Below are 24,296 nucleotides of genomic sequence, written 5' to 3'. Positions count from 1 at the left end.
CTCCACAACTATTTTCATTTGTGCTTAATATTGATATCAACCAACAAGAGGGGTTTCTCCCAATCTCCCATTGACCAGTTTAGCCAATGCTCCTTGATGGAATATTTGATTAAAATGCTGTGGTAATCTTAAGAACAGTTGCTCTCACGCCACCTCTGGAATTCAGCTCTTTTGTCCATGTTTAGAGTAAGATTGTAGTCAGGTCATAAGACGAGTGAGTTCAGACAAATTCAAACTGGGCTTCCATCAGCAGGTTATTGCTGAGCAAATGCTGCTGGAAAACACCATCAGTTACCTCTTCCATCTCTTTGCTGATGATGGTAAGTAAATTAATGGGGTGATAAGTGGATGGATTGGTTTTGCCCTGTTCCTTGTGAACAGACCACATCTGGGCAATTTTTCATGTTGTCAGTTAGATTTCAGTCTTATAGCTGGACTAGAACAGTTTAGCTTAGGGCATGGCAAGTTCTGGAGCATGCTACTTTAGTACTACTCTTAAGGCCCATAGCTTTACATATTCAGTGCCTTTAGCCATATCTTGATATGTTGAGTGAATCAAGTAGCCATATCTTGCAAGTGCTTTATCATTACCAACAAATGAAGATAAAAAGGTACATGACATTACTTGGCACGGTGTAACCTTTACTGAAATAGGCATGTGTGCTTAATCCAAGCCAATGCAAACTCTTTGCTGGCTGACGAGAGTTGATATGTAAAGGAGCAGTAAACAGATAGATGAGCAATGGGAATGTTTAATTTGCAGGTGTGAACGTTAACTGTGGAAAACCAATAATTCTGTACAGTTGCTCAGAATTAAATGAATAGTAATGAGCTTCAAAACTTGAAATTTTTACTTCTTTTGTTGTTTTTCTTCATGATATCTGGAAGATTGCTTTTGTCCTGAAGTTCATCCCAAGATTGTTGTGCCTTATTCCTTGTACATCCATGACAGCATAGCCAAGTTCGGCTCCAGCTCGATCTACAAATTCAATGGCGACACAACTGTTGTTGGTTAAATTACAGGAAATTGAGTCAGAATACAGGATGGGCATTGAGCATCTGGTTGGGTGGTTCCTGAGCAACAATTTTGATCTCAGCATCAAATTCAAGCAGCTTACTGCTGATTTTTAAGAAATGGGGCTGAAGGGACCACACGTATCCCCCATTGATGGGATGGAGGAAGGGAGGCTTAGAACTTTAAAGTTCCTGGGATTCCTTATTCAGATCTCTCCTGGAGCCAGCGCATTGAAGCAACTGTGAAGAAGACACAACCAATGTCTCTCCTTTCTCACAAGTCTAAGGAGATTTTTCTATAGCTGCACTGTGGAAAGTATATTGACTGCTTGCATCTTGGCCTGGTAATTTGAATGCCCAAGGAAGTGGAAGGCTACAGAACGTAGCTAACATAGCCAGATCTTTCACAGGCTCTGACCTCCCATCCATTGAATACATCTACGTAAGGCACTTTCTGAAGAATGCAGCCATCATCAAAAAGGGTCTCCACCACTGTAGTGACTATTATCCATTTAAAAAAGTCGCTTGGCGGCTAAGTGGGCTCTTTACTGTGATGCGTTTAAATAAATTCTTGAAGTACAGATGAATTTTAAATGGTTTATTAGTGAACACAAAGGGACTCATAAACATGGTAACAACCTTGTAATGTGGTAATAATAACACCCTTGCTAACGGGGCTAACAGTAATGACCACTCTTTTGGTAACAATATGGAACGGTCAACAGAAAACACTCACTCACTCACCATCTATCCCGTAATTACAGTCAATGTGGGCTATCTAAAAACCAAACTCCTCACTGCTGTGCATGCACCAATAACCCCAGTGAATAGCACATGCGCACTGGAACAAACGGAACTCACACAGACGCTGAGACGCAGCCAAACTGACAGGAGTAAACAATGAATCTTTGGTTCCTACAATGGCCCCTAATTATTATGTCTCAATAATTGCACAATTATAAATATAAAATTACAGTAAATTCCAATATTGTGTAGATCTTCGTTCTTCATAGACCAGAGGTTACCAGCACATAGCCTTTGGACCAGTAAAGTCTGTATAGTGGGTAAGGTCCAAAAACAACAAAATGGTCAGTTTTGGGCTTGTCAAAGTTCCTCCCTCTCCTGTAGAAGGCAGACTTTGTTGATGGGTCTGTTCAGAAAGCCAGTTTTGGTCTTGATCTGAACATGACTGACAAATCCCTTTGGATTTTCTAGTCATATAACACTGTTTTTTTTTCCATTCACGGAAATCTTGACATTGACAGACATATAGATTGGGCCCAAAGGTGAAGCACCAGCATATGAAGTGCCTTTCACAAGAATCAAATCAAGATTCAAGCCTTCAATTGTGTTCTTGTATGATCACTTCAGCAGAATTTGTTACAGGATAGGGCTTCAGAGAGGCTTTTACAGTTCCCAAGATAAAATCAGTGTTATTCTTAATAACATTATCCAAATATGCTCCTGTTGTTTGGGAACTATAATAAATTGTGATGGGGCTTTTTTTTAAGCTCTTGGATACAATTTATCTCTCGTGCAACTCCATTCATTGATTGAACAGGTGTGACATGTAAAAGAACCAAAACCTGGACATCAGAATGGGCTTCATACTGAGCATTTTCTCAATCTAATGCATCGAATATATGCATAAGAAGCAGATCTTTCTCATGAAGTTCATGTTCCTCCATAACTATGATGCCTGTCTTGGAATTCCTCCAACAGGAAACTCTGAAGTCCCTTGATAGCTGCAGTAACAGACAGACATGCTCCCTTCAGGCACTTTTCCAACTCCATGTCATCTGGTTCTGCCCTAAGCCGAATCCATTGTTGATGGATAATGTCAGCTGACAAACATTTAGTTCTTCCAGAATGCATTTTTCCACGGATCTGATTTCTTTCATTCTTTCAAAGGGTATTTAACAGGAAGGGTCTTTCTGTCTTGTATTGCCTTTCCAAGCTCAATAACTGACTGCATTTGTGTGACTGCTGCCTCAATACGTTTATCAATAATAGGTTCACCTATTTGTTGGAGCATGAGGTAGTGAATGCTTTGTGTTTCCTTATTTTGTCCAGAGGATGGGTCAACCAAGTGCCTTGCATTCTGGTACATGAGTTCAGTGATAGATGGTGTAAAGGTTGCCATCAGCCAGCACTTAATAAAACAGCAAACAATGTTTCCAAAACTCCTTCACAATTCTCCGTACCATTTTCACCTTTAAACTTCTATATTTCATTCGCACATACTAGTTTGTGAGCGTGTCTGCAAATTTAACTAGTCTGGGCACCACAGTGTAGTCTGTATGCTTCCATTTCTGCTTTGAAAAAATAGTATTAGGGATTGTGTAAATAAAAGCTTCCATTTATCCACGATGTTGTCACTGTCCTCGACTGTACTTTCATTGAAAAAAAAATTGAATACCCTCTTCCTTCTGCAATCTCTGAACTTGATGAATAAGGAATATGTGCACTTTAATTACATGTGAATTGTTTGATTACAAATTTAAAACTGAAGCACAGGGGCAAATAAAGGAAAAACTGATTTGTCCCAAACATTATGGAGGGTGCTGTATATGTAATAAACTCTTTATCTCGTATGATGTAATTTCCTAATGAATATGTTTGCTTGTAAATATTTAGTTCCATTTCAGTAAATGAAGGAATACAGTGTTACTGTAATTTTTTTTTTAAAGTTTGCTTTTGGTAGAAATCGCTTTTTCATTGAAATTCAGTTTCATGCCAGTTATCAAGAATATTTAGGCTATTCAATGTTTCAATTAATTTAATGTGTATTTATTATTTTGAAAATCTTTGCAACATATTTAAATGTTTCTTTTTTATTCAAATAGAAGACTCTGGAATATATTTTCCATCAGTGAAAAAAGATCCAGGAAAATATTTACTCCGTTGCTCTGAATCAGTGAAGGATTGGCTGAGGAGACTGAAAAATGCTGGGAAAGTGCTGCTTCTGATCACAAGCTCACATAGTGACTACTGCAGGCTGCTCTGTGAGCACATTCTGGGGTGAGTACAGATTCCCCACACAGTCTAATAGCCTGTGTGGATGACTCATGGGCACCACATTAAAATCCTTCAAGGGTGCAACTCCAAAGCACTCTGTTTTATATTCGTAGGACTTATCTTTTCATGGGCATTGCTTTTAAAACTTCACATGTTTACTTAAATCTCCAGGGTGGGGTCTCCTCTTTCCTTTGAAGCAGCATTAAGATTTTGCTAGGGGGTGTACCCTGTGTGAGAAACAGAAGTACCTTCACAGAATTTGCTCGAGACAAAAATTGAGAACAAAGAACATTTATTATACAACAATCCAAAGTTGGGTGCTTCCCCTTACCCTGGGAATACACACACATGCTGGGGCTCGCCCAACTTTTATACAGTTCATTTCAGTGTAGAGGTACCCTCCCCCCCCCCCCCCCCCACCCTAACATTCTTCTGCCTCCTGGATAAGTTTGGCCATTAGGCAATCCTGTCTGCCTACATGCTGTTTCTGTGAACTTGGAGGACCAGGGGATATCCTGTCTGTGTCCCATCATGTCATTGTCCTTATTCACCTGCCTTTGTCCTTATTCACACCTTCCCAACCCTCAGGCTTACTAACTCTTATATGCAGAACTTGCTAATTCTGTCTAATTGGCTTACTAATTACATATGCGGAACTTGCTGATTCTGTCTAAAAGGCTAGAAGACCTTTATCTTATTCAAACTAACTTTACTTCTCTACATTCTATTATCTACCCTTATCCTATTCATACTGGTTTTATTCATTACACATATATACATACTAGCTTTCTTCATCTCTCATATTTTCATATTAGTTTTACTCATCTCTCACAATCCTCACTTTTCTTTTAGCTACACTTTGTGAATTTTCAACTGGAATGTATTACTTGTAAACTTGGTCTTTTTCCCAGCGAGTCAATAAACGAACTGCAGCCTCAGCATCATCAGACAGAATTTGGGAAACATACATCCTTTGGGTTATAGTGATCTGACGAGGGGTCTGTTGAATTAAATACTGCACACAAGCCTTTAGGCAAGGGAGCACCATAATGGCCAGAATAGCGAGTCCAGCTGCTATAAGGGCACTGGGTATCAGACTCCAGTTACCAATAAAAAGTCTAGTCCATCCCACACCGGACCAAGGTTGCCAAGTCTGAACCTGGGCATGGGAAGATTTTCGAACTCCTGAAGAAGTGTCTTTAACCGCCTGACCGTTGTGAGCATTGTCATTAACCAGTCTTTCACAAACGCTGCCTTCAGCAGCCAACGAGTAATCAAGAGCCAGGCAGTTTTGTTGAACTGTGGCTCGTATCTGTCGTCCTTCTTCAGCCCATAAATTCAGGGCCATCACTGTCTGTTCGGTGATGATCTCCAAGGCTTGAGTCTGATTAAACGATTTAAATGCCAAGCAGCTGTGGTGTTCTGGAGCAGCTTACGTCGTTTACAACTGGAACTCCCCTTACAGTGGTGGTTCTTAACATTCCGAATGTCTGTGTGACCCAAAGGATGATTTACAGGAGACCAAGTTGGGGAGGGGTGTTTCTTGTCACTTAACCTGTGAGTTGCAGTTTGTTTGTGAACATTAGCATAAGTATCACTGAACCTGTGAGTTGCAGCCTGTCTATAAACATTAGCATATGTATTCACTCTATCTCTGCTACATGTATAATCCTGACTAACATTCTGTCTGTCATTGTCCCACCATCTTCTTTGTGCTATCTCTTTAAAACTCCTCTTTTTAATATCTGTAGAGGCCAGAATACAAACCAAGTCTACTCCCCTAGGGCCGTTCTGTTCCCCTGGTCCATGTTGGGATCCTATATTAACCCATAGGAGGAGCATAAGGTACCCCACTATGACTATACTCTATACCTGCACCCTGTCTGCATTCTAAAGGTAAATAATTGTCACCTCTGCTGCCCCTATTCCAGGAGGACTTAATACATTGTGAGCAATTTGGTGATTTCCCAAAAATTGGGAACCAACAAGTAAACAAAACAGCAAATGGTAAAAACAACATTACAGCACTTTTTCCCGGCTTAGTGTAACTTTCATATCAGAAGGATGAAGGACTGCACGTCAGGTGGAGGGTAGATTATCCGTGGATCAGCAGCTTGTTTAATTCGTTCTATGTGAGTCCACCCCTTTTCTTTCATTCGCACTACAGTGTCTGTAATCAAAAGTACACAATAGGGGCCGTCCCAGACAGGTTTTAGTTGGTGATCTTGCCATGCTTTTACATATACCCAATCACCAGATTTATTAAAATGAATAGGATGCTCCAGGGGTGGGTTTTGAGCTAATAAACCCTTCCGTTTTAATTCGTATAGAGAGGCAGAAAGTCCCTTTAAATATTTGGATATGTACTGGTCGTTAGCCTCAGGGGTAGGGGTATTAAAAGGTGACATACAAGGTTCGAGTATACAATCTTTCACCAACTGGTCAATTACTGGCTGCAGCCCCTTTCGGCCAGCCATCGGAATTGGATACTGCTTTCGTCTAATTACTTGCTCAGGATATTTTAAAGTAACTTGCAGGGGAGGAATATCTAACACTCCTCTATTGCTTCTTTTTTGCCCATACTCCAGGATTTATTAGTTCCCGATCCTCCTCGGTTAATACATACAATTGAACCCCGATACCTGATTCCTGTGGTCTGGTGCCGATAGCCAATTGGTCCTGTAAATCTCGTCCTAACAAACTCCAGCTTGGGGAACTAGTAGAATGTCCTCCGTTACTATCTTCTCTCCCATTTGTATTCTTACATCCCTTAATACAGGGACCGTAAAATCTCTTCCTCCTACTCCCAAAATCATCACTGTCCCCTCTATCTTAACACCCTCGGGAGGTTGTAAAATACTAGACCGGGCTGCTCCAGAATCTACTAAAAAGGTCATCTTGTCACTGTGGGGTCCTATGCTTAAATTTACCAATGGTTCTCCGTGCAGCCCCACGGTGTGTATTGACTGAGAACCGTGACCCCGCCCCCCCCATTCATAATCTGCTTCCATCAGTGCGCAAGATCGCGTCTCCCTGGCTCGCATTGGGCATTCTATCTTAAAATGTCCCTCCTTTTTACAATGGTCGCAAAATAATGCTCCTGTTTCCCAATTCCTACTGGGATTACCACGAGGTCCCGGGAACGGTCGTCGTCCCCAGAATTCCCCTCTACCCTTTCCCCTGCTCTGGTACCCACTCTCCCACTCCCGGAGCTCCTCCCAATGTCCAGGAGCTGGCACACAGCCCCTACCCTTTCCTTGCTGTCCCTCCACGACTTCCTTGACTGCCTGCATCAAAATCTTAGCCTTTCCTTTCTGTTTATTGGGCATTCTCTCTTAAAATTACGCACCTCCGTACTAGTCAGGGGCACATGTACGAAACCAAGACCCCCTCCCATGGGAACTTCCCGTAAAGGTCTCATCCAGTTAATTTCTGGCTTATCCTCTCCTTTATAATGTCTAGATTCCTGCTCTCCAGGAAATGAATCAAAGGGTTCTGCCCTTCCCTCCCGGAGGGTCTCACACTGTTTTGAATCAAAGTCTCCTCCCTCTCTTGTCAAATGAGGTGGTAATCTAGTACTTTGTGAATGGGTCATCATACCACCCCTACTTTCTTCTCCTTTCTTTAGCTGTGGGGGAGGAGGAGAAGGTGAAGAAGGGTAGAGCATAGGAGAGAGGGGAAAGATAGGAGCCCTGGCATAGGAGGAGCATAAGGTGGAGGAAGGGAATGTAACACATCCCATCCTTGTGTTTCAGGGACAAAAGGTTCCTCATCCTTCTTCTCCTTACATTCCTTTTCATTCAAAACCAGTTGATCAACCGATCCACTGAGCCAGCAGGCTGCATATTCTCTGCTCTCAATATTATCTCTTTGATTTTGATAGAGCCAAATGTTCAATGCCTGACACATCCAGTCCTCATCGGATCTGAACTTTGGCCAATATGCCGAATTCCCTTTTATCGGGTTTTTAACCCATTCCAGACAACAATACCTGACCATGGTCTGTTTGTCTTTCCCGCGGGTTCTCCCCGCACCCCAATCAGATAGCATTAATCCTAATGGACTTTGCTTAGTTATCTGATCGTCCCGTCCTTCCTTAGGACTATTTCCCTTGCTACTCACACCTCCCATACTAACAGTTAAGTAAAATTCCTCTTACCGGGATCCAGTAGCTATTCCTAGCGCGCTTCCTTAACGTCCTCCTGTCGTTTGTTCTCAGTGCCTCTTCTTGAATATCACTCGCTTCATCCACTGACCAGTCACCTGTCGTCCGTGAGTCTAGCTGAATCAGCCGGGGTGCACCTACCCTCGTCGTCGGGCACTCTTGTCAGTGGAGGGAGTGGGATCCCGGACGAGCCCCCATTTGTGAGAAACAAAAGTACCTTCACAGAATTTGCTCGAGACAAAAATTGAGAACAAAGAAATTTATTATACAACAATGCAAAGTTGGGTGCTTCCCCTTACCCTGGGAATACACACGCATACTGGGGCTCACCCAACTTTTATACAGTTCATTTCAGTGTAGAGGTACCCTCCCCCCCAACATTCCTGGACTTTGGATGTTTGGCATTAGGCAATCCTGTCTGCCTACGTGCTGTTTCTGTGAACTTGGAGGACCAGGGGGTATCCTGACTGTGTCCCATCATGTCATTGTCCTTATTCACCTGCCTTTGTCCTTATTCACACCTTCCCAACCCTCAGGGCTTACTAACTCTTATATGCAGAACTTGCTAATTCTGTCTAAGGCTTACTAATTACATATGCGGAACTTGCTGATTCTGTCTAAGGCTAGAACCCCTTATCTTATTCAGACTAACTTTACTTCCTACATTCTATTATCTACCCTTATCCTATTCATACTGGCTTTATTCATTACACAAATATCCATACTAGCTTTCTTCATGTCTCATATTTTCATATTAGTTTTACTCATCTCTCACACCTGGAATCTTCCAATCAAGTAAACAAGAACTGTAGCTAGTAATGGCATTGATTCTGCTGAACTGTGCTCAAGTTTTGTCGTCTTGATCATCTACCCAGTAATGCCATTTCATTGTGTGGCTTCATAGTTCCAGAGAACTATACAGCACAGAATCTGGGCCCTCAGCCCATCTAGTCCATGCCATACTTTTCTTCTGCCTCATCCCATTGAACTGCACATGGACCATAGTGCCCTATACCCCTCCCATCCATGTACCTATCCAAATGTTTCTTAAAAGTCAAAATCAAGCCCACTTTAGCTGGCAGTCATTCTGCATTCTCACCACTCTGTGTTTTAAAAAGTTGTGTTCTCTTTAAACAATTCACCCAATTGCATTTACAGGTAGTCTCAACTTTCGACTCTCTGTACATATGACTAATTTTTTTAAAAATAGCATCTGCGCATGCATATGATGGTGACCATCTCTCAATTGCCATTCGGTAAGCTCGCCAAAGAGGCCGTGCAAGAGAGAAACCAATCCCATCAATGGACAATGCCTCAGCAAAGGGGTTTTGGATGATTGCTAATTTATTCTGCCGCAGTGATTTTTTAAAAAAAAATTGGCGAGGAGGAGGTACTGGAGCTTGTGGTGGTGGGAAGCGCCACATGCTGCCTTTGATAGAGTTCCGGACACCGTGGCAGCAGATTTGTAAACTATTGCGCTCTCACCCACTTGGCATTGTCATTGTAATGAGGCAGACGTGTGCCTCATCTGCCAGTCCAGTGTCGGAGCTGCAGACCACACTTTGGTGCAATGCTGAGACAAAAAGTGGGGGGGGGGGGGTTTGGTGGTCGAGGGAAAAGTGCAAAAGGCGCAAACTTATCTGGTCCTCGTATCTGACTGGGTGCAGACCCATCGCTGACCAGGCACAGACAGACCTGTCAAACTTTCACCACACTCCTTGATGGCAAACATCACCTGACAGGTGAAAATTTCCCCATAGACTTGTGTGTTTATAGATACTGGAATTGTATCACAATATACAAGATGATTATGAATCACAGCATAAGATGGATCAGTGAGGGAGTGTTACAAGTTTAAATTGAGTGTGTATGTTGTAAACAAGGACACATACATCTGATTTACATCCATTTTGAGATATGACTGATCAATCAGAACAAAACATGGTCGTAAGTCAGGGACTACCTGTATTCTGACTGTACCCAAATTGTATACCTCCATCAAAGCTCCCCTCATTTTCCAGTGCTCCAGGGAATTAAGTCCTAGCCTGTTTACCTTTTCCTTATAACTCAGTTCCTTGTCCAGGCAGCATCCTTGTAAATCTTCTCTGCATTTTTTCATTCTTATTGATCTTTCTTGTAGTTAGGTGATGAAATACTTTGAGCGCTGGTCATGGCCAGAATTAACATGTACCTAAGCAAAGATCTGGAACCACTAATTTGCCTACCATCACAGTCACATCACAGCAGATGCATTCACCTCTGGATTACCTTGAAAACAGCAATTCATAAATACGGCTGCTCTTCATCAACAACTACAGCTCAGCCTTCAATACCATTATTCCTCAGTGCTGGTCAAAAACCTACAAACTGTACCCACCCACCCCACCCCCCCCCCCCCCCCCCCCCAGCATCTCGATCCTTGACTTTTTCTTTGGAAGACCACAGTCAGTACAAATTGTAAACAACGTCGTCTCCTCCTCCTCATTGATCATCAACACAGGTGTACCCTGAGGAAGCCCACTCCTCTACTCATTATACACCCATGACTGTGTGGCCAGGCACAATTCCAATTCTATCTACAAGTTTGCTGATGGCACCATAGTTGTTGCAGAATCACAAACATCAATGAGGAAGCGTACAGGCGGGAGATTGATCAGCTCAGTGAATGGTATAATGACAATAACTTTGCACTCAACATTAGCAAAACCAAGAAGATGATCTGGACTTTCAGAGAGTTGGGGAACACAACCCAGTCCTCATTGAGGGCTCAGTAGTGAAGAGGATCACCCAAGAACTTCAAATTCCTGCGTGTCAACATTTCCGAGGATATGTCCTGGAGCTTCAATGTTGATGCAATCACAAAAAAGGCTCGCCAGTGGCTATACTTTGAGGTGTCTGAAGAGATTCAGTATGTCACCGAAAACACTCCAGCTTCTACAGGTTTACCATGGAGAACATTCTGGCTGTTTGCATCACTGCCTGGTGCGCACCAACTCTCAGAACAAGAATGAACTTCTGAGGATTGTTAACTCAGCCTGTGACATCACAGGCACCAGACTTCACTACATGAGGTGGTGCCTTTAAAAAGCAGCCTCTATCCTCAAAGACCCTCACCACCCAGGCTATGTCCTCTTCTCTCTGCTACCATCGGGGGAAAAAAGGTACAGAGGCCTAAAGACTCACAAGGTCAGCTTCTTCCCCACTGCCATCAGACTCCTGAATTATCAATGAACCAAAGACATGGTGATGTTGCTGCAAAACACCGAATTTCATGACAAGATTCTGGTTCTGGCCAAAGTTCAAGAAGTGATTAAATCAATGTATGTTATGACTAAAATTTTGGGACAATTCATCACTGACCAAATTCCCTTGCCTTGATACCCTAAATATAGCGATAACAGAATTTTAGGTTTACTTTCTTTGTTTTTATTAACGTTCACATAAAAAAATCATTAAACTTAAATCATTCCTGCTTTCAGCAATCACAAATGATGTAACTTATTGTGACATTTTAGAACTCAACAAATTGTTGTTACCCAGCTGATGTTGAGAACGCTGTGCCAAATAAAAAAAATAATTCTATTGTCTTCAAATCTTCCATATAGCATTAGTAAGAGAATGATTATAGACAATTTAGAAGGGAAACTGTTTAAATTTAAATTTTGAGATACAGCACAATAACAGGCTCTTGGCCCACAACTCAATTAACATACAACTCGGGTACGTTTCGAATGGTGGGAGCAAACTGGAGCACCAATGGAAACCCATGCAGACATGGCAGAAACGTACAAACTCCAAGACCGTGCCAGATTTGAACACTGGTCGCTGGCACTGTAACAGCATTGCGCTAACTGCTTCACTAGTGATGCTGCCCTAATATTTATGGATTAATATAACTTTCCTGTTTTGAATCAGATATGTTCGATTTTTTGACCTGATGCCAAATCTTATTTCTTTAAGCGAGGCTTTCTTTCGTATAATGTTGATGGAAATGATGTTTTTGAACAATAGCAAACCTTCCATTGAAATCACATTCTCGGAAATATTTCTCAAAACTTTAGACCAAATGATTCAGGTGTTGAAATATTATACTTTAGTAGCTGGAAGCAAACTGGAAAATAACACAGATGGTGGTTGTGAAAGACTGTTCAGTTGGTTTTTTGTATTTTATTTTTTCTAAAAAGTGTGGAAAATTATTAACCAGTTTTTCAGAAAGTAGCACTTCATGGCCCCAAACTTCATCAGTGAGTGAATTTAAAAATTCTGCCCACAAGGCCGTGCCACCCAATTAACCTACACCACCCCCACCCCTGTACATTTTGAACAGTGGGAAGAGGCTGGAATCCCTGGGGAAAACCCATGTCGACACAGGGAGAACGTACAAACTCCTTACAGACAGCACAAGATTCGAGTCCCAGTCCTGATCGCTGGCGCTGTAAGAACGTTACACTAACTGCTACGCCATCTGTGCTGCCCAATAAATTATAGTGAAGAAATAACTAGTTAATTCAATCTAAAATAAATCTTATTTGAATAAGACAATGAATGGTGCGACATCACTAAAGATTGCGCAATACATGAGTTGTATTGGAGTTGTTCTCTTTTATTAAATCTGCCAAACCATGAGTCATCTTTCTTTTAACTTTGGAATAAGTATTTCTTTCTCAGCCACATTCTCACAGCATCATTCATTGAATTGCCTAGCTACTCTTTCTTTCAACAAACTCATTTTTGCCAGCAATATGATTTCCATGTTTTTTCCATGTACCAGCACTCGGCTCCAAACAATAATTTGGGTATTTTCATTATTTCACAAACTATATGTAACCAAAATATCTTTAAAATTCTGCATCTGGTTTACTCTTTTATACTCAGCAGAATCTGATCCAATCTTTTCATTGTTGACGTTTTTATGATATTTCACAAATCTTTTATTCTCTTGATGTTACTCTGTAAACCAAACCTCCTGATTTCTGGATGCATCTTCTCAACTTACTTCAGCACATCTTTTAATACATAGACTGCACAGTGGCACTTCTGCAAGATCTGCTGCCTCCCAGATTCAGGGCTCCAGGTTCAATGATTACAAATCATACTTTCTGTGCACATTCTCCATGTGATCATGTTAGTTTCCTCATGTTACACCTACATCCTCAAGATTTGTGGGCCTGAATGTTAATTAGTTATTCTGAATTGCCTCTTGTGTGTAGATAAGCAGAGGGAGTTCATGGGAATGTGGGGAGAATAAAATGGGATTCATGTAATCAGGTGTTTGATCATCTGTGTACACTAAGTTTAGCTTTAGTGTCTGTTTCCATGCTGTCTGGCTTTATTAGTCTAAATGTTATGAAATCATTGTCGTATCAAATCTCATATGGTCTAAAACGTTTCCATAGGGTCACTCTTTAATAACAATTCCTTGTGCAAAATCCATTAATGGTTTAATATCAGATCGAATAAATCTGACCATAATTTACATCTGTTTCATTCCAACTGTTGATCTGGAAAAAAAAAATCAATCTGTTCTTAAACCACTTGAGGACTTTTTACTGAAAGTTTTCTGTATATCTGGGAAGATTTTCAGGAATGACTGATATGGCTCCTGATATACTCCAAACCTTCCTCCCATGAGCTGTCAAAAGCACCATTAAAATTGAAAAAGCTGTACCATTGCTTGACACCCCATGCTATACCCACTGCTACACTAATCTTTTGTCTGACAAAGTGAAATAATTCTCATGACTTGGCACATGGTGAAACCCTGGCACCCATAAGTCTTTGACAGCTCATTTATGCAAGTACAGTATAATCAGTGAGTTTTCAAAATAAATTGAAATTTATATAATTGAAAATATTCAATGTTAATTTTTTTAATGCACGTTATAGAAATTAAATTATTTAGAGTGATTAAAACATTTTTAAAAACACTTACTTCCATTTTCCTTTTCTGGCTCATCAGTTCAGCATGACTGAGCTCTGACCCCAAATTCAATTACCAAATCCAGGAGAAGGGGAAGTAGGATATGCCAACATCTGACTGTTGTGTATGGGCTTACACAATTAGGACTTTCTCGTTCTTTAATTAAATCAGACTAACGTGGCGATTGAGGGAGAGATGCAGAAACTCCAGAGTGGCAGATGGCCGGAAGTGCTGTCTGTCTGTAGTTCCTCCTGGAATAATAATAACAGAAAGGAATTGTCTGGTAGCCTGAAAGAAAGAGGATATCATCTGGAGAACCCTGATGGGGCAAGATTCATCAGCAAGACATTGAGGTGACTAATTGTGGTATCTCAGTTGAGGAAATCCTGGAACAACAGCTCTCTCTGCAGACTTACAAAGAACCTTCCTGAGTGGTAAACATTTACCTTTTGAGCACTTTATACATGTTAAATTCTGTGCACAGTATCAGAATTGCCTGCAACCAGTGAACTTGGAAGACTGAGGTGAGATTGACTGTGAACCAAAGAACTTTTCTTAAACTTGCATGCACATTACATACAAGTGCACTTAGAATTAGAAGGGGGTTAAGTTGGGTTAGTTAAGTTAATAGAATTAAGTTGAAGTATGATTCTGTTTTCAGGTTTAAAGATAATTAAAAACAATAAGATAAGTAACTAGTCTTGGTGAATGTCTATTGCTGCTGAGTTTTGGGGTCCTTTGGGCTCGTAACAATATAGAGTAGTGTCATGGGCAGCAGAGCAGGCTTATACACAACATGAACCTTCACTCTGCTCTGGATTTCATAGCTGGAATGTGGAAGTTGGAAATGTTAGCAAGTAGTTCTTGCTGGACCTATTCATTAATTATCAGCACCATCCAGCCCAATGAATGATGCTTTCTCTAAATTTTTCTCAAACAGATCATCAATTATAGTTCACCTTTGTCTCAATTCTTGATGCTTTCCCAGTTCTTTTCATACTCTAATGTAGCAAGTACTTTCATGAGTATACATGGAAAGATAATTCCTCTTTAATGAGATTTCATTCTTTAATTTACCCGACTCTACAGGTACTTACTCTTCTACACAAATTTCTGTAAAGCAGTTATACATTAGGTGCACGATATGATGGCCAGTTCTGCAAGGAATGGAATGGACTCGTTTGTGTTTTAGCTAGAAAATTTTATTGGGAAGTGTAGTCAGAGGGAGTTACTAGGCAGTATTGACAAACTTTGATTCAAACCTATTATATTGTCAGATAGATTGTAGTAAATGCTGCATTCAGAAATACAAATTTTAATTGAGGTCCATATTGATCATGGAGTTTGAGAAGAAGGAGCTCCAATATGATGCCCCAAATAAAAGGTGAAAGAGTCAGGTTGGGTGATAAACGGTAACGGAATATCATCATTCACATCTGATCAATTAAATTGCAAGAAGATAAACCAGTTAATCAGATGGCCAGAGCACACTCCTCAGTTTACTAGTAATTTCTACCATGTTTCTCTTGACTTCCTGCCATAAATTTGCTGGATGATTGGCAGAGGCCCAGGAGAAATTACATAATTCAAAATGTTTTCTGTGGTCAACCTGTGATACTGTGGAATTTATCCCAATATTTGCAATATAGCTGAACAGATTACACTATTTTCCCAGGGTGCCTACCACAACTGCATTGACAGAGCTGAAAAACGTTTCAGCTATTTCACACATTTCTGTTTGTGAAAAAATGTGGAGAAAAGTTTTGCTTTTATAGAAAGGGAAATAATTTGAAGGTAGTTGTATCTCAAGATCATGAATTTCATTGCAACTTTGGTCATTCTGCTTTGTGATGCTCTGAACAAATCAAATAAATTTGCAAAGTTTTTGTTTGAACAGTTCTGTGTTTAAGTTTGCTAGCAATGTTGTGGTAGTTTCTATCCTTCAGCTTTGTCTCCCTAATCCATCACTTGTATGTACAATGAAACTTGTCAGTTTCTGTTATGGTTTATGCACCTCCCAAAGGGGAATATCACATTGTATTATGATGATTAATGTATGGAACAGGAATGATTTCAGAGAAAGGTCTAGGATGGGAACTCCAGATGTTTTTACAGCAAAAGTTGAATAAGTTTTATTGCAGTAAGAATTTTGGATATTCATCCAGTTCTGAAAACTATCAAATTTAATTGGGCATCAAGTGTTTGCATTCAAAACCCAGTCAAACTTATTAATTGTTTAAAATGGTATCTGAGCATGGAGAAATGAAGAGTTGATTGAGCTTTATTTCACACACACAAAAAAATTGGGATCAGTTGCATAAGAGTACCAATAATTTCAACTGAACAGATAATAAACCACCAGGACTCACACTAACGATCAGAACTAGCTTGGAGAGATGGCAACTCTTCTCTTCAATAATAATGGAAGTATGGAGCAGGTTGATCGACAGCTTCGTGTGCAATGATTTATTAATGTGATGCGACCCACTAATCTTGTGTATTTTTGACATCATTGCCCTTGCATTACATCATTATTAATTGTACAATTTTCCAAAAGAGAACAAAACCTAGAAACTCGGGTTGGAAGATAAATTGGAAACTGTATTTTGAGATCGATTTGGTGATCAAAACTAACCTATGAGATCATATCCGTTCTGCCACCAGGACTGCTACTTAAGCATGGGAAATAAATGATGCCCTCGTCAACAATGTCCAAAAAGAAATTATTTAAAAAGTAGCATTACATAAGAAGTTTTTGAATGAGATGGTCTCTGCTCTATCCAAATACTTTAATATAATTCTTATCTTTTTACATAGTATAGCATGGGCAATGTACACATCAGGAAGGAAATATAACATGCAGAGGTGCACATAGTCCTGTTCAGCTTAACAGGAACTGAAAGGAGTTGTATCTGAACATTTTTAAAAAAACAGATGGTTATCAACTTCAGGAGGCACTGGGAAGGCCACACTCTGCTGAGTGTGTATGATGGCTACACCATTGAGTTCATCAAGAGTATCAAATTCCTAGGAGTACACTTGGTGGAGAATCTCACCTGGTCTCTTAACACCAGCTCCATAGCCAAGAAAGCTCAACAGCATCTCTGCTTCCTGCGGAGGGAAGTTCATCTCCCACCCTCCATCCTCACTACATTCTAGAGGATGTATAGAGAGCATCCTGTGCAATTGCATCACTACCTGATTTGGAAGCTGTACCATCTCTGATCACAAGACCCTGCAGCAGATAGTGAAGTCAGCAGGAAAGATCACTGGGGGCTCTCTTCCTACCATGAAGGACATCTACAACACTTCATGCAGGTGAAAGGCAATAAAGATTGTCTCTCACACACACACACACACACACACACACACACACACACACACACACACACACACACACACACACACACACACACACACACACACACACACTTTCCTGAGCATTTGTGGATAGTGTATCATGGACATTTACTTTATATGTCTTAATATTTGAATTTGCTTAACTTCTATTCTAACTTGTATTTATGTAAATATGACCATTTATGTAAATGGTTCAGGAAAAATGCTGTCTTGACTTTACTTGACTTGAAGGTCTGCATGTATATTGCCCTGAGCTAAACGATGAGAATTAAATAGCGTGGAAACAGATCCTTTGGCCATCATGTCCTTGCCAACCATCAAGCATTCATTAGCCCAATCCTATTTTTATGGTCCCCACAAACTACAGGTGGATAAGTGAAAGTTGACACCTTAATTTAGGATCCACATTTTCATATTAAATTTGGAAATGTGTTTGCTATTCTTGCTCATTACTTGTTGATTGGTCTCTGCTCTAAATTTCAATTGTAGTTTATTATTATATTTACAAAACATTATTGAATGCATCAATGCATGTGACATAAATCTGCACACAGAAGAAATGACCTGTTTAAATAGTGAAAAAGCATATTAGAGTAATTTTTGAACTGCATGGATGCACTGATTTGGATAATAACGGGTATGATCATCTGGAACATTAATAGAGCCAAGCTGACCAGCTCCATGCTGAGGTCCTACATGCCTTAATAATGAGATTTGTTTTGCATGAATGCTGCTTGCATTGATTTAGCTGAAAATTACTGATCTTGTGAATAGAATTGTTGATTGTTCTGAGAAAAAGAAAGGTATTTTCAAATAAAATGTGGCCTGGAAGTCAGTCTGAAGAAAACTGAGGTCCTCCATCAGCCAGCTCCCCACCATGACGACCAGCCCCCCCACATCTCCATCGGGCACACAACTCAAAACGGTCAACCAGTTTACCTACCTCAGCTGCACCATTTCATCGGATGCAAGGATCAACAAAGAGATAGACAACAGACTCGCCAAGGCAAATAGCGCCTTTGGAAGAGTACACAAAAAAGTCTGGAAAAACAACCACCTGAAGAAACACACAAAGATCAGCGTGTACAGAGCCGTTGTCATACCCACGCTCCTGTTCGGCTCTGAATCATGGGTCCTCTACAGGCATCACCTACGGCTCCTAGAATGCTTCCATCAGTGCTGTCTCCGCTCCATCCTCAACATTCATTGGAATGACTTCATCTCCAACATCGAAGTACTCGAGATGGCAGAGTCCACAAGCATCGAATCCATGCTGCTGAGGACCCAACTGCGCTGGGTGGATCACGTCTCCAGAATGGAGGACCATCGCATTCCCAAGATCATGTTCTATGGCGAGCTCTCCACTGGCCACCGAGACAGAGGTGCACCAAAGAAGAGGTACAAGGACTGCTTAAAGAAATCTCTTGGTGCCTGCCACATTGACCACCGCCAGTGGGCTGATCTTGCCTCCAACCGTGCATCTTGGCGCCTCACAGTTCGGCGGGCAGCAACCTCCTTTGAAGAAGACCGCAGAGCCCACCTCACTGACAAAAGACAAAGGAGGAAAAACCCAACCCCCAACCCCAACCAACCAATTTTCCCTTGCAATTGCTACAACCGTGCCTGCCTGTCCCGCATCGGACTTGTCAGTCACCAACGAGCCTGCAGCAGACGTGGACATACCCCTCCATAAATCTTCATCCGCGAAGCCAAGCCAAAGAAAGAAGAAGAAACTTGAACAGCCTTCAGTGCTACAAGATTCAGTAATTTTGAAGGGATTGGTTCAGACTGAGCTGATTTTGAATAATTGAAGTTTAAAAAAAAAATGGTTTTGTGATATCTTTTCTATTCAGCTCACTGCTACCTGATGGTGTGAAAGCTAAAGTGACAAGGTTTAGGGCAGCTGTCAAGGTGACTGAGGCAATAAAATGTCACGGGCACCTGGCTAGAGCCATCTCAGTTTCCTTTCTTTTATTATGTAAAGGAGGTCTCGGAGATTAATGTAAGTGGTGACCTCATTCTAGTATATTTCATTTTCTCTTGCCAGAACCCAAAAGTCTGAGTGTAGCAGACTTGGTTAAGAACAGAAGCATTCCCATATCACAGGACACCATTAACTCCACAACAATCTCATCCTTCCTGATGTCATATCCATAATTCTATTTTTCTTACATTCTTGTGCCTGTCTAAGGATCTTTTAAATGTCCCTACTGTATCAACCTTCAACACTACCCTGGGTATGCAATCCAGGTAACCACCACTCTGTTTTAAAAAAAAAAAACCCTTAACTTTGACACCTACCCTGAACTTTCCTCCACTCACTTTAAACAGATGTCCCCTGCCATTTGCTTTGTCAAACTGGGGGAAAAAGGTGCTGGCTGTCCACTCTGTCCAGGCCTCTCATAATCTTAATTGAATGGCAGGACAGGGGGCTGAGGGACTCGGTTGTCTACTCCTATACCTATTTTCTGTGTACTCTATTTTTGTTAATTTTAAAGTTATAGTACAGTAATGGCCCTTCCATCCCATGAGCCTGCATTGCCCAAATACAGCCATATGACAGATTAACCAACTAGCTTCATACGTCTTTAGAATGTAGAAGGAAACCGGAGCATCCAGAGGCAACCCCACCTAGACAAGTGGAAAACGTATGAACTCCTTACAGACAGCGCCAGATTTAAACCCAGACCCCTAGCATTGTACTAACCAGTATGCTAACTGTGTCATCCTCTACACCAATAGTTTTCAAACTTTTAAGCTCACTTTCTACCTTAAATATTCCTTATGCCATAAGGGTTTAAATAAGGGATTGCTTAAGGTGGTATGTGGGTGGGAAGAAAAAGTTAGTGAGCGGGAAAAAAAAAGTTTGCAAACCACGGTTTTAATTGTACCTCATTGACTCGTTATGTGCATGGTTTCATAACTCCAAAGGAAGTGGGCCATTGAAAATTTTTCTCAAGCAAAATATTTCAGTAACAATTGCGTCTCGAGCAGTGGTTCTCAACCTTCCCTTCCCACTCACCTTAAGCAACTCCTTACTAATCACAACACCAATGGAATAGGGAACACTTCAGGTGAAATGTGAGCTTAGTGGGGCAGTTTGAAAACCACTGCTCTACACTAACTGCGCTACCATTCAGAAGTTTTCCAATTGCCAACCAGACATTCTCTTGGAAACAATCTTGATAGAATCTCCACAAACTCAAGCTTCATCAAGTTTTTGAACTTTTCAGTATAAAGATAACAACTGGTGATTTGGTGCAATTTCAAGATTCCTTTACGTATTCTGTACTGTTACATAACAATAACATTAAATGAAATTGCCTTCTGCCTGCCTTACGGTAGACAAAGAATCACCAACAGTGTTGCCCAGTACCCTTTACAGTAAAAGAGAAAGAGAAGCAAAAAAAATCTGCAGTGCCATAATTTGCTTCAATATTTTAAGTCTGTTAAATATTTCAATTGAATTACATATTTATGGGAGTACACTAGACCTGACATGTTTGAATATTTAAATACATTTTCTGGGTTGAAGCAATTCACAGAATAGTCTAAATGCTTGTGAGGACCCAGACTCAAAGTTAGTATTGTGAGGGCTGATTCTCTGGGTATACAAATGCCCAATAATTGATAGAGCAAATATATCGATAACCCCGTTTAATATTTGAATTGTTGGAGGGCCTCAGCAGGTCAGACAGCATCCATGGGTAGAAACTGTCAGTCAGCATTTCAAGTCAGAACCCTTTATCAAGATTAAGATTAAAAAAAGGTAAATTTACAAATATAAAAGGGGGGGGGGGAAAGCTGGGTAAGGGGTGCAGAGGTCTTGGGGTACAGAAAAGAAGCTATGAAAAGTGGAGAGACAAGTAGAGGGGGGAAAAACATAAGGGAAAGAAAAGTTAGAAAGTGCAAAAAGATGTTATGGGGTTGTTTTTAGCTGTGGCCTGACAATGGATGAGGCCAAAGATTTAAAATAGTTGGCTGCATTAAGCTCATGTTTAGACCGACAAACAGAGAATGTGCTCTCAGTAGTGGTCACCCAATCGGCATTTGGTCTCGCTGATGTAGAAGAACACAGAGTAGACGAGAAGCAGTGGATCAGTTTGGATGATATGCATGTAAAGCTTGGCCCCACCTGGAAGGTCTGTTTGTGGCAAACCTTCCTTGATCTCCATCACAATGAAGCAAAATAGCTGTAAATATCTGAGCCTTGTTTGATGTTGGTCAATTAACATCTGTTTGATGTTTAGGAGGATGTCTCCAGATCATGTCAACTTGGGTACCACCACAAAGCCTCTCTCCCCCTGCTGTGGGCCATCTGCCTGTAATCTGCAGACATTTGGATACAAAGCTGTCCTTTTAGTTCCAAACTGGTTACTGTTTGCAGTTTACAGTAGAATAAGTTTTTCTTGATGACTGGTTCTTATTTGAATTAATGCCTGCTATCCAAATAGTTCCACCATCCCTGAATAATCCACAACAGGGGCAAAAAACAGCTGTAGGCACATCAGTGGCAACGTTGACATTTCAGATCAAGACCCTGCAAAGTGACTGAGAGTGTAGATTATAGTTGAAGAGTGAGTTTATTGTCATATACATAAATACAAAGTATAGATGTCCCAGAATTCTTAGTTGCTGCATAAAATTACGTTGACTACAACAGTACAAGTTAACTTACAATAATGCCAAGACCGAAAAAGGGTTCGCAATATAAAAGGATCGATAAACAAAACAAATGTTCACAGTTGTGGTTAGTGCAAGAAAAAAGGTAATGTTTCAATAGTGGAGACAGATCTCTTAGTGGTCTCAGTAGTTTTGGGTTGGGATAGCATGGGGAGGTTCAAAAGCCTGATAGGTTTTAGAGGGAAAAATCTATTCTTGAATCCAGAGGTGCTGGACTTCAGGCTTTTGTTGCTTCTGCCTGAAGGTAACAGCAAGAAGAGGCTATGAGCAGGGTGATACTGCTTTCTTGAAGCAGTGTCTAACGTCAAGCGGAGATAGCCAGTATAATGAGAGGGAAGAGTCAGAAAGCAGCTGGCAGTATTTATACTCTCCCCATTGAATGTGAGTGCTGCAGGGTTATAATTGTCAACCAGTTTAACTACTGTAAATTGAAGGGTGGTCAAGATCATTGAGAACAATTGCAAATAAGTTACAGTCCAGGCCTTTGCACGAGCTGCTGAGTTTCTCCAGCTTATTTGTGTGTTGCACATGACTGCAGCATCTATTATTTAACTTAACTATATTTTGATATCTTTACAGAGAGAAAATACATTATAAATATTGATTGAATAAAAATGCAAAAATCAAGCCTGCACATGTGACTTTAAAGTCCTGAATCACGGTGCCCAAATCATGAAGGCCTTGAACCTTGCTCCATTTATCCCTGATGTTACTGCCCAAGTCTGATTGCATTGCTCTTTTCAGGAGCTGATTTCTGTTGACACCAGAACTGAAGAGAGGTTTTCTTAATCTTCATGACAAACAACAACACTGGAGCTTTTTTTAAAAATTGTGGCTATAATGAAAAACCATGTCAGTTTGACAGCACCTGATCCACTGAAGTTAACAGCACAAACTCAAATAGAAATGTGCAGCAAGTCAGCCAACCTCTGTGGACACAAAAACCGAGCTACAGAGAACAAATGTGCTGGGAAGTTTCAGCAATTCAAAGGCAAACTGTTGGTATTCACCCTTCACTAGGCAATAGTAACTAAAGGCAGCTGGCTTGAAAATAAACTTTTTGAATGCTCTAACCAAGCTATAATGTCGATTTTTCAGCCTCCATCTACAACCAATCTCCATACGTAACCCTCAGGTGAGCAGGAACTTGCCAGATGGCCCCAGCACTTGAAAATCTTCCTGGAAGGTTCTTTGGTAAGAGGACCAAGGATCCTTGAGTGATATTTATGTTAAAAAGCAGAAGCTAAGAAAGACTCAGTTTATAGAGTTTGCAAAACCAAAACTTTGCATGAAACAAAGGAATAGAGGATGTTTGAAAGATCACTGCTTAATATTGTGAAGTCTTCTTCTGTTGTTTCAACAGTACAGGAACATTTATGGACAGTTATCCTTAAGTGGAATATACTGTGAGATTGGACTGTAAATCAAAGAACTTTTCTGAACTTGTAGACATTTCCTACACATGCGCTTAGAATTTGAAGGGGGGTTAAGTTAGGTTAGTTAAGTTAATAATGATAAGTTGAAGCTTTAACCTGTTTTCATGTTTAAAGAAAATTAAAAATAACTTTTGTTTAAGTAACCATTTGTCATGGTGAATTTCTATTGCTGCTGGGTTTTGCGGTCCTCTGAGCCCGTAACATTACTATCCATTAAACTGACCAGATGAGAGTTACAATAGTCAACTCAGGGTGAAGCAATCCAAATGATTGTAACACATATACACACAAACACCAGTCAAAGAATGTTATTAATGTGATATAAAATGGTCTTTAGCATTGTTGGGTTCTTTTTAGTCACCAAAATGAGCAAGAAAAAAATTGAGCGAAAATTACAAATACCAGAGTTAAAAACAAATTGCTGGGATTACTCAGGAAGCTCAATCTGTGGAGAGGTATTGATGACTTTTCTTCAGACCTAGAAAAGTTTAAACTTACTGAGAAGGGCAGAAAGGTAGAGAAAACAAAGGAAGTCTGTAACAGAATGGAGATCAAAGGAGATTGAATGATGCAAAGGTGGCAATTCCAGCATTGGGAACAGTGTAAACCTATTAATTGTAGATGATCTAGCTGGAAAAGATGCAATTAAGGGAGATCAGAGAGAGAAGAAAATACACCAACTGAGATACAGAAAACGGCA

General features: G+C 40.6%; 1 protein-coding gene across 2 annotated transcripts in view; it reads left to right on the top strand.

Annotated features, from left to right (window-relative positions):
• Positions 1 to 24,296, top strand: part of nt5dc1 (5'-nucleotidase domain containing 1) — a 725,609-nt gene that overhangs the window by 465,672 nt on the left and 235,641 nt on the right. For both annotated transcript variants that reach the window (XM_069886815.1, XM_069886814.1), the window contains one exon: positions 3,861 to 4,035. In XM_069886815.1, the coding sequence (XP_069742916.1) occupies positions 3,861 to 4,035 (175 nt within the window). The remainder of the gene's footprint in view (positions 1 to 3,860; positions 4,036 to 24,296) is intronic.

Source organism: Narcine bancroftii, chromosome 6 (genome assembly GCF_036971445.1).
Source record: "Narcine bancroftii isolate sNarBan1 chromosome 6, sNarBan1.hap1, whole genome shotgun sequence".
Taxonomy (NCBI): Eukaryota; Metazoa; Chordata; class Chondrichthyes; order Torpediniformes; family Narcinidae; genus Narcine; species Narcine bancroftii.
Note: the sequence above shows the minus strand (reverse complement) of the source record. Positions and strands in the feature narration are given on the sequence as shown.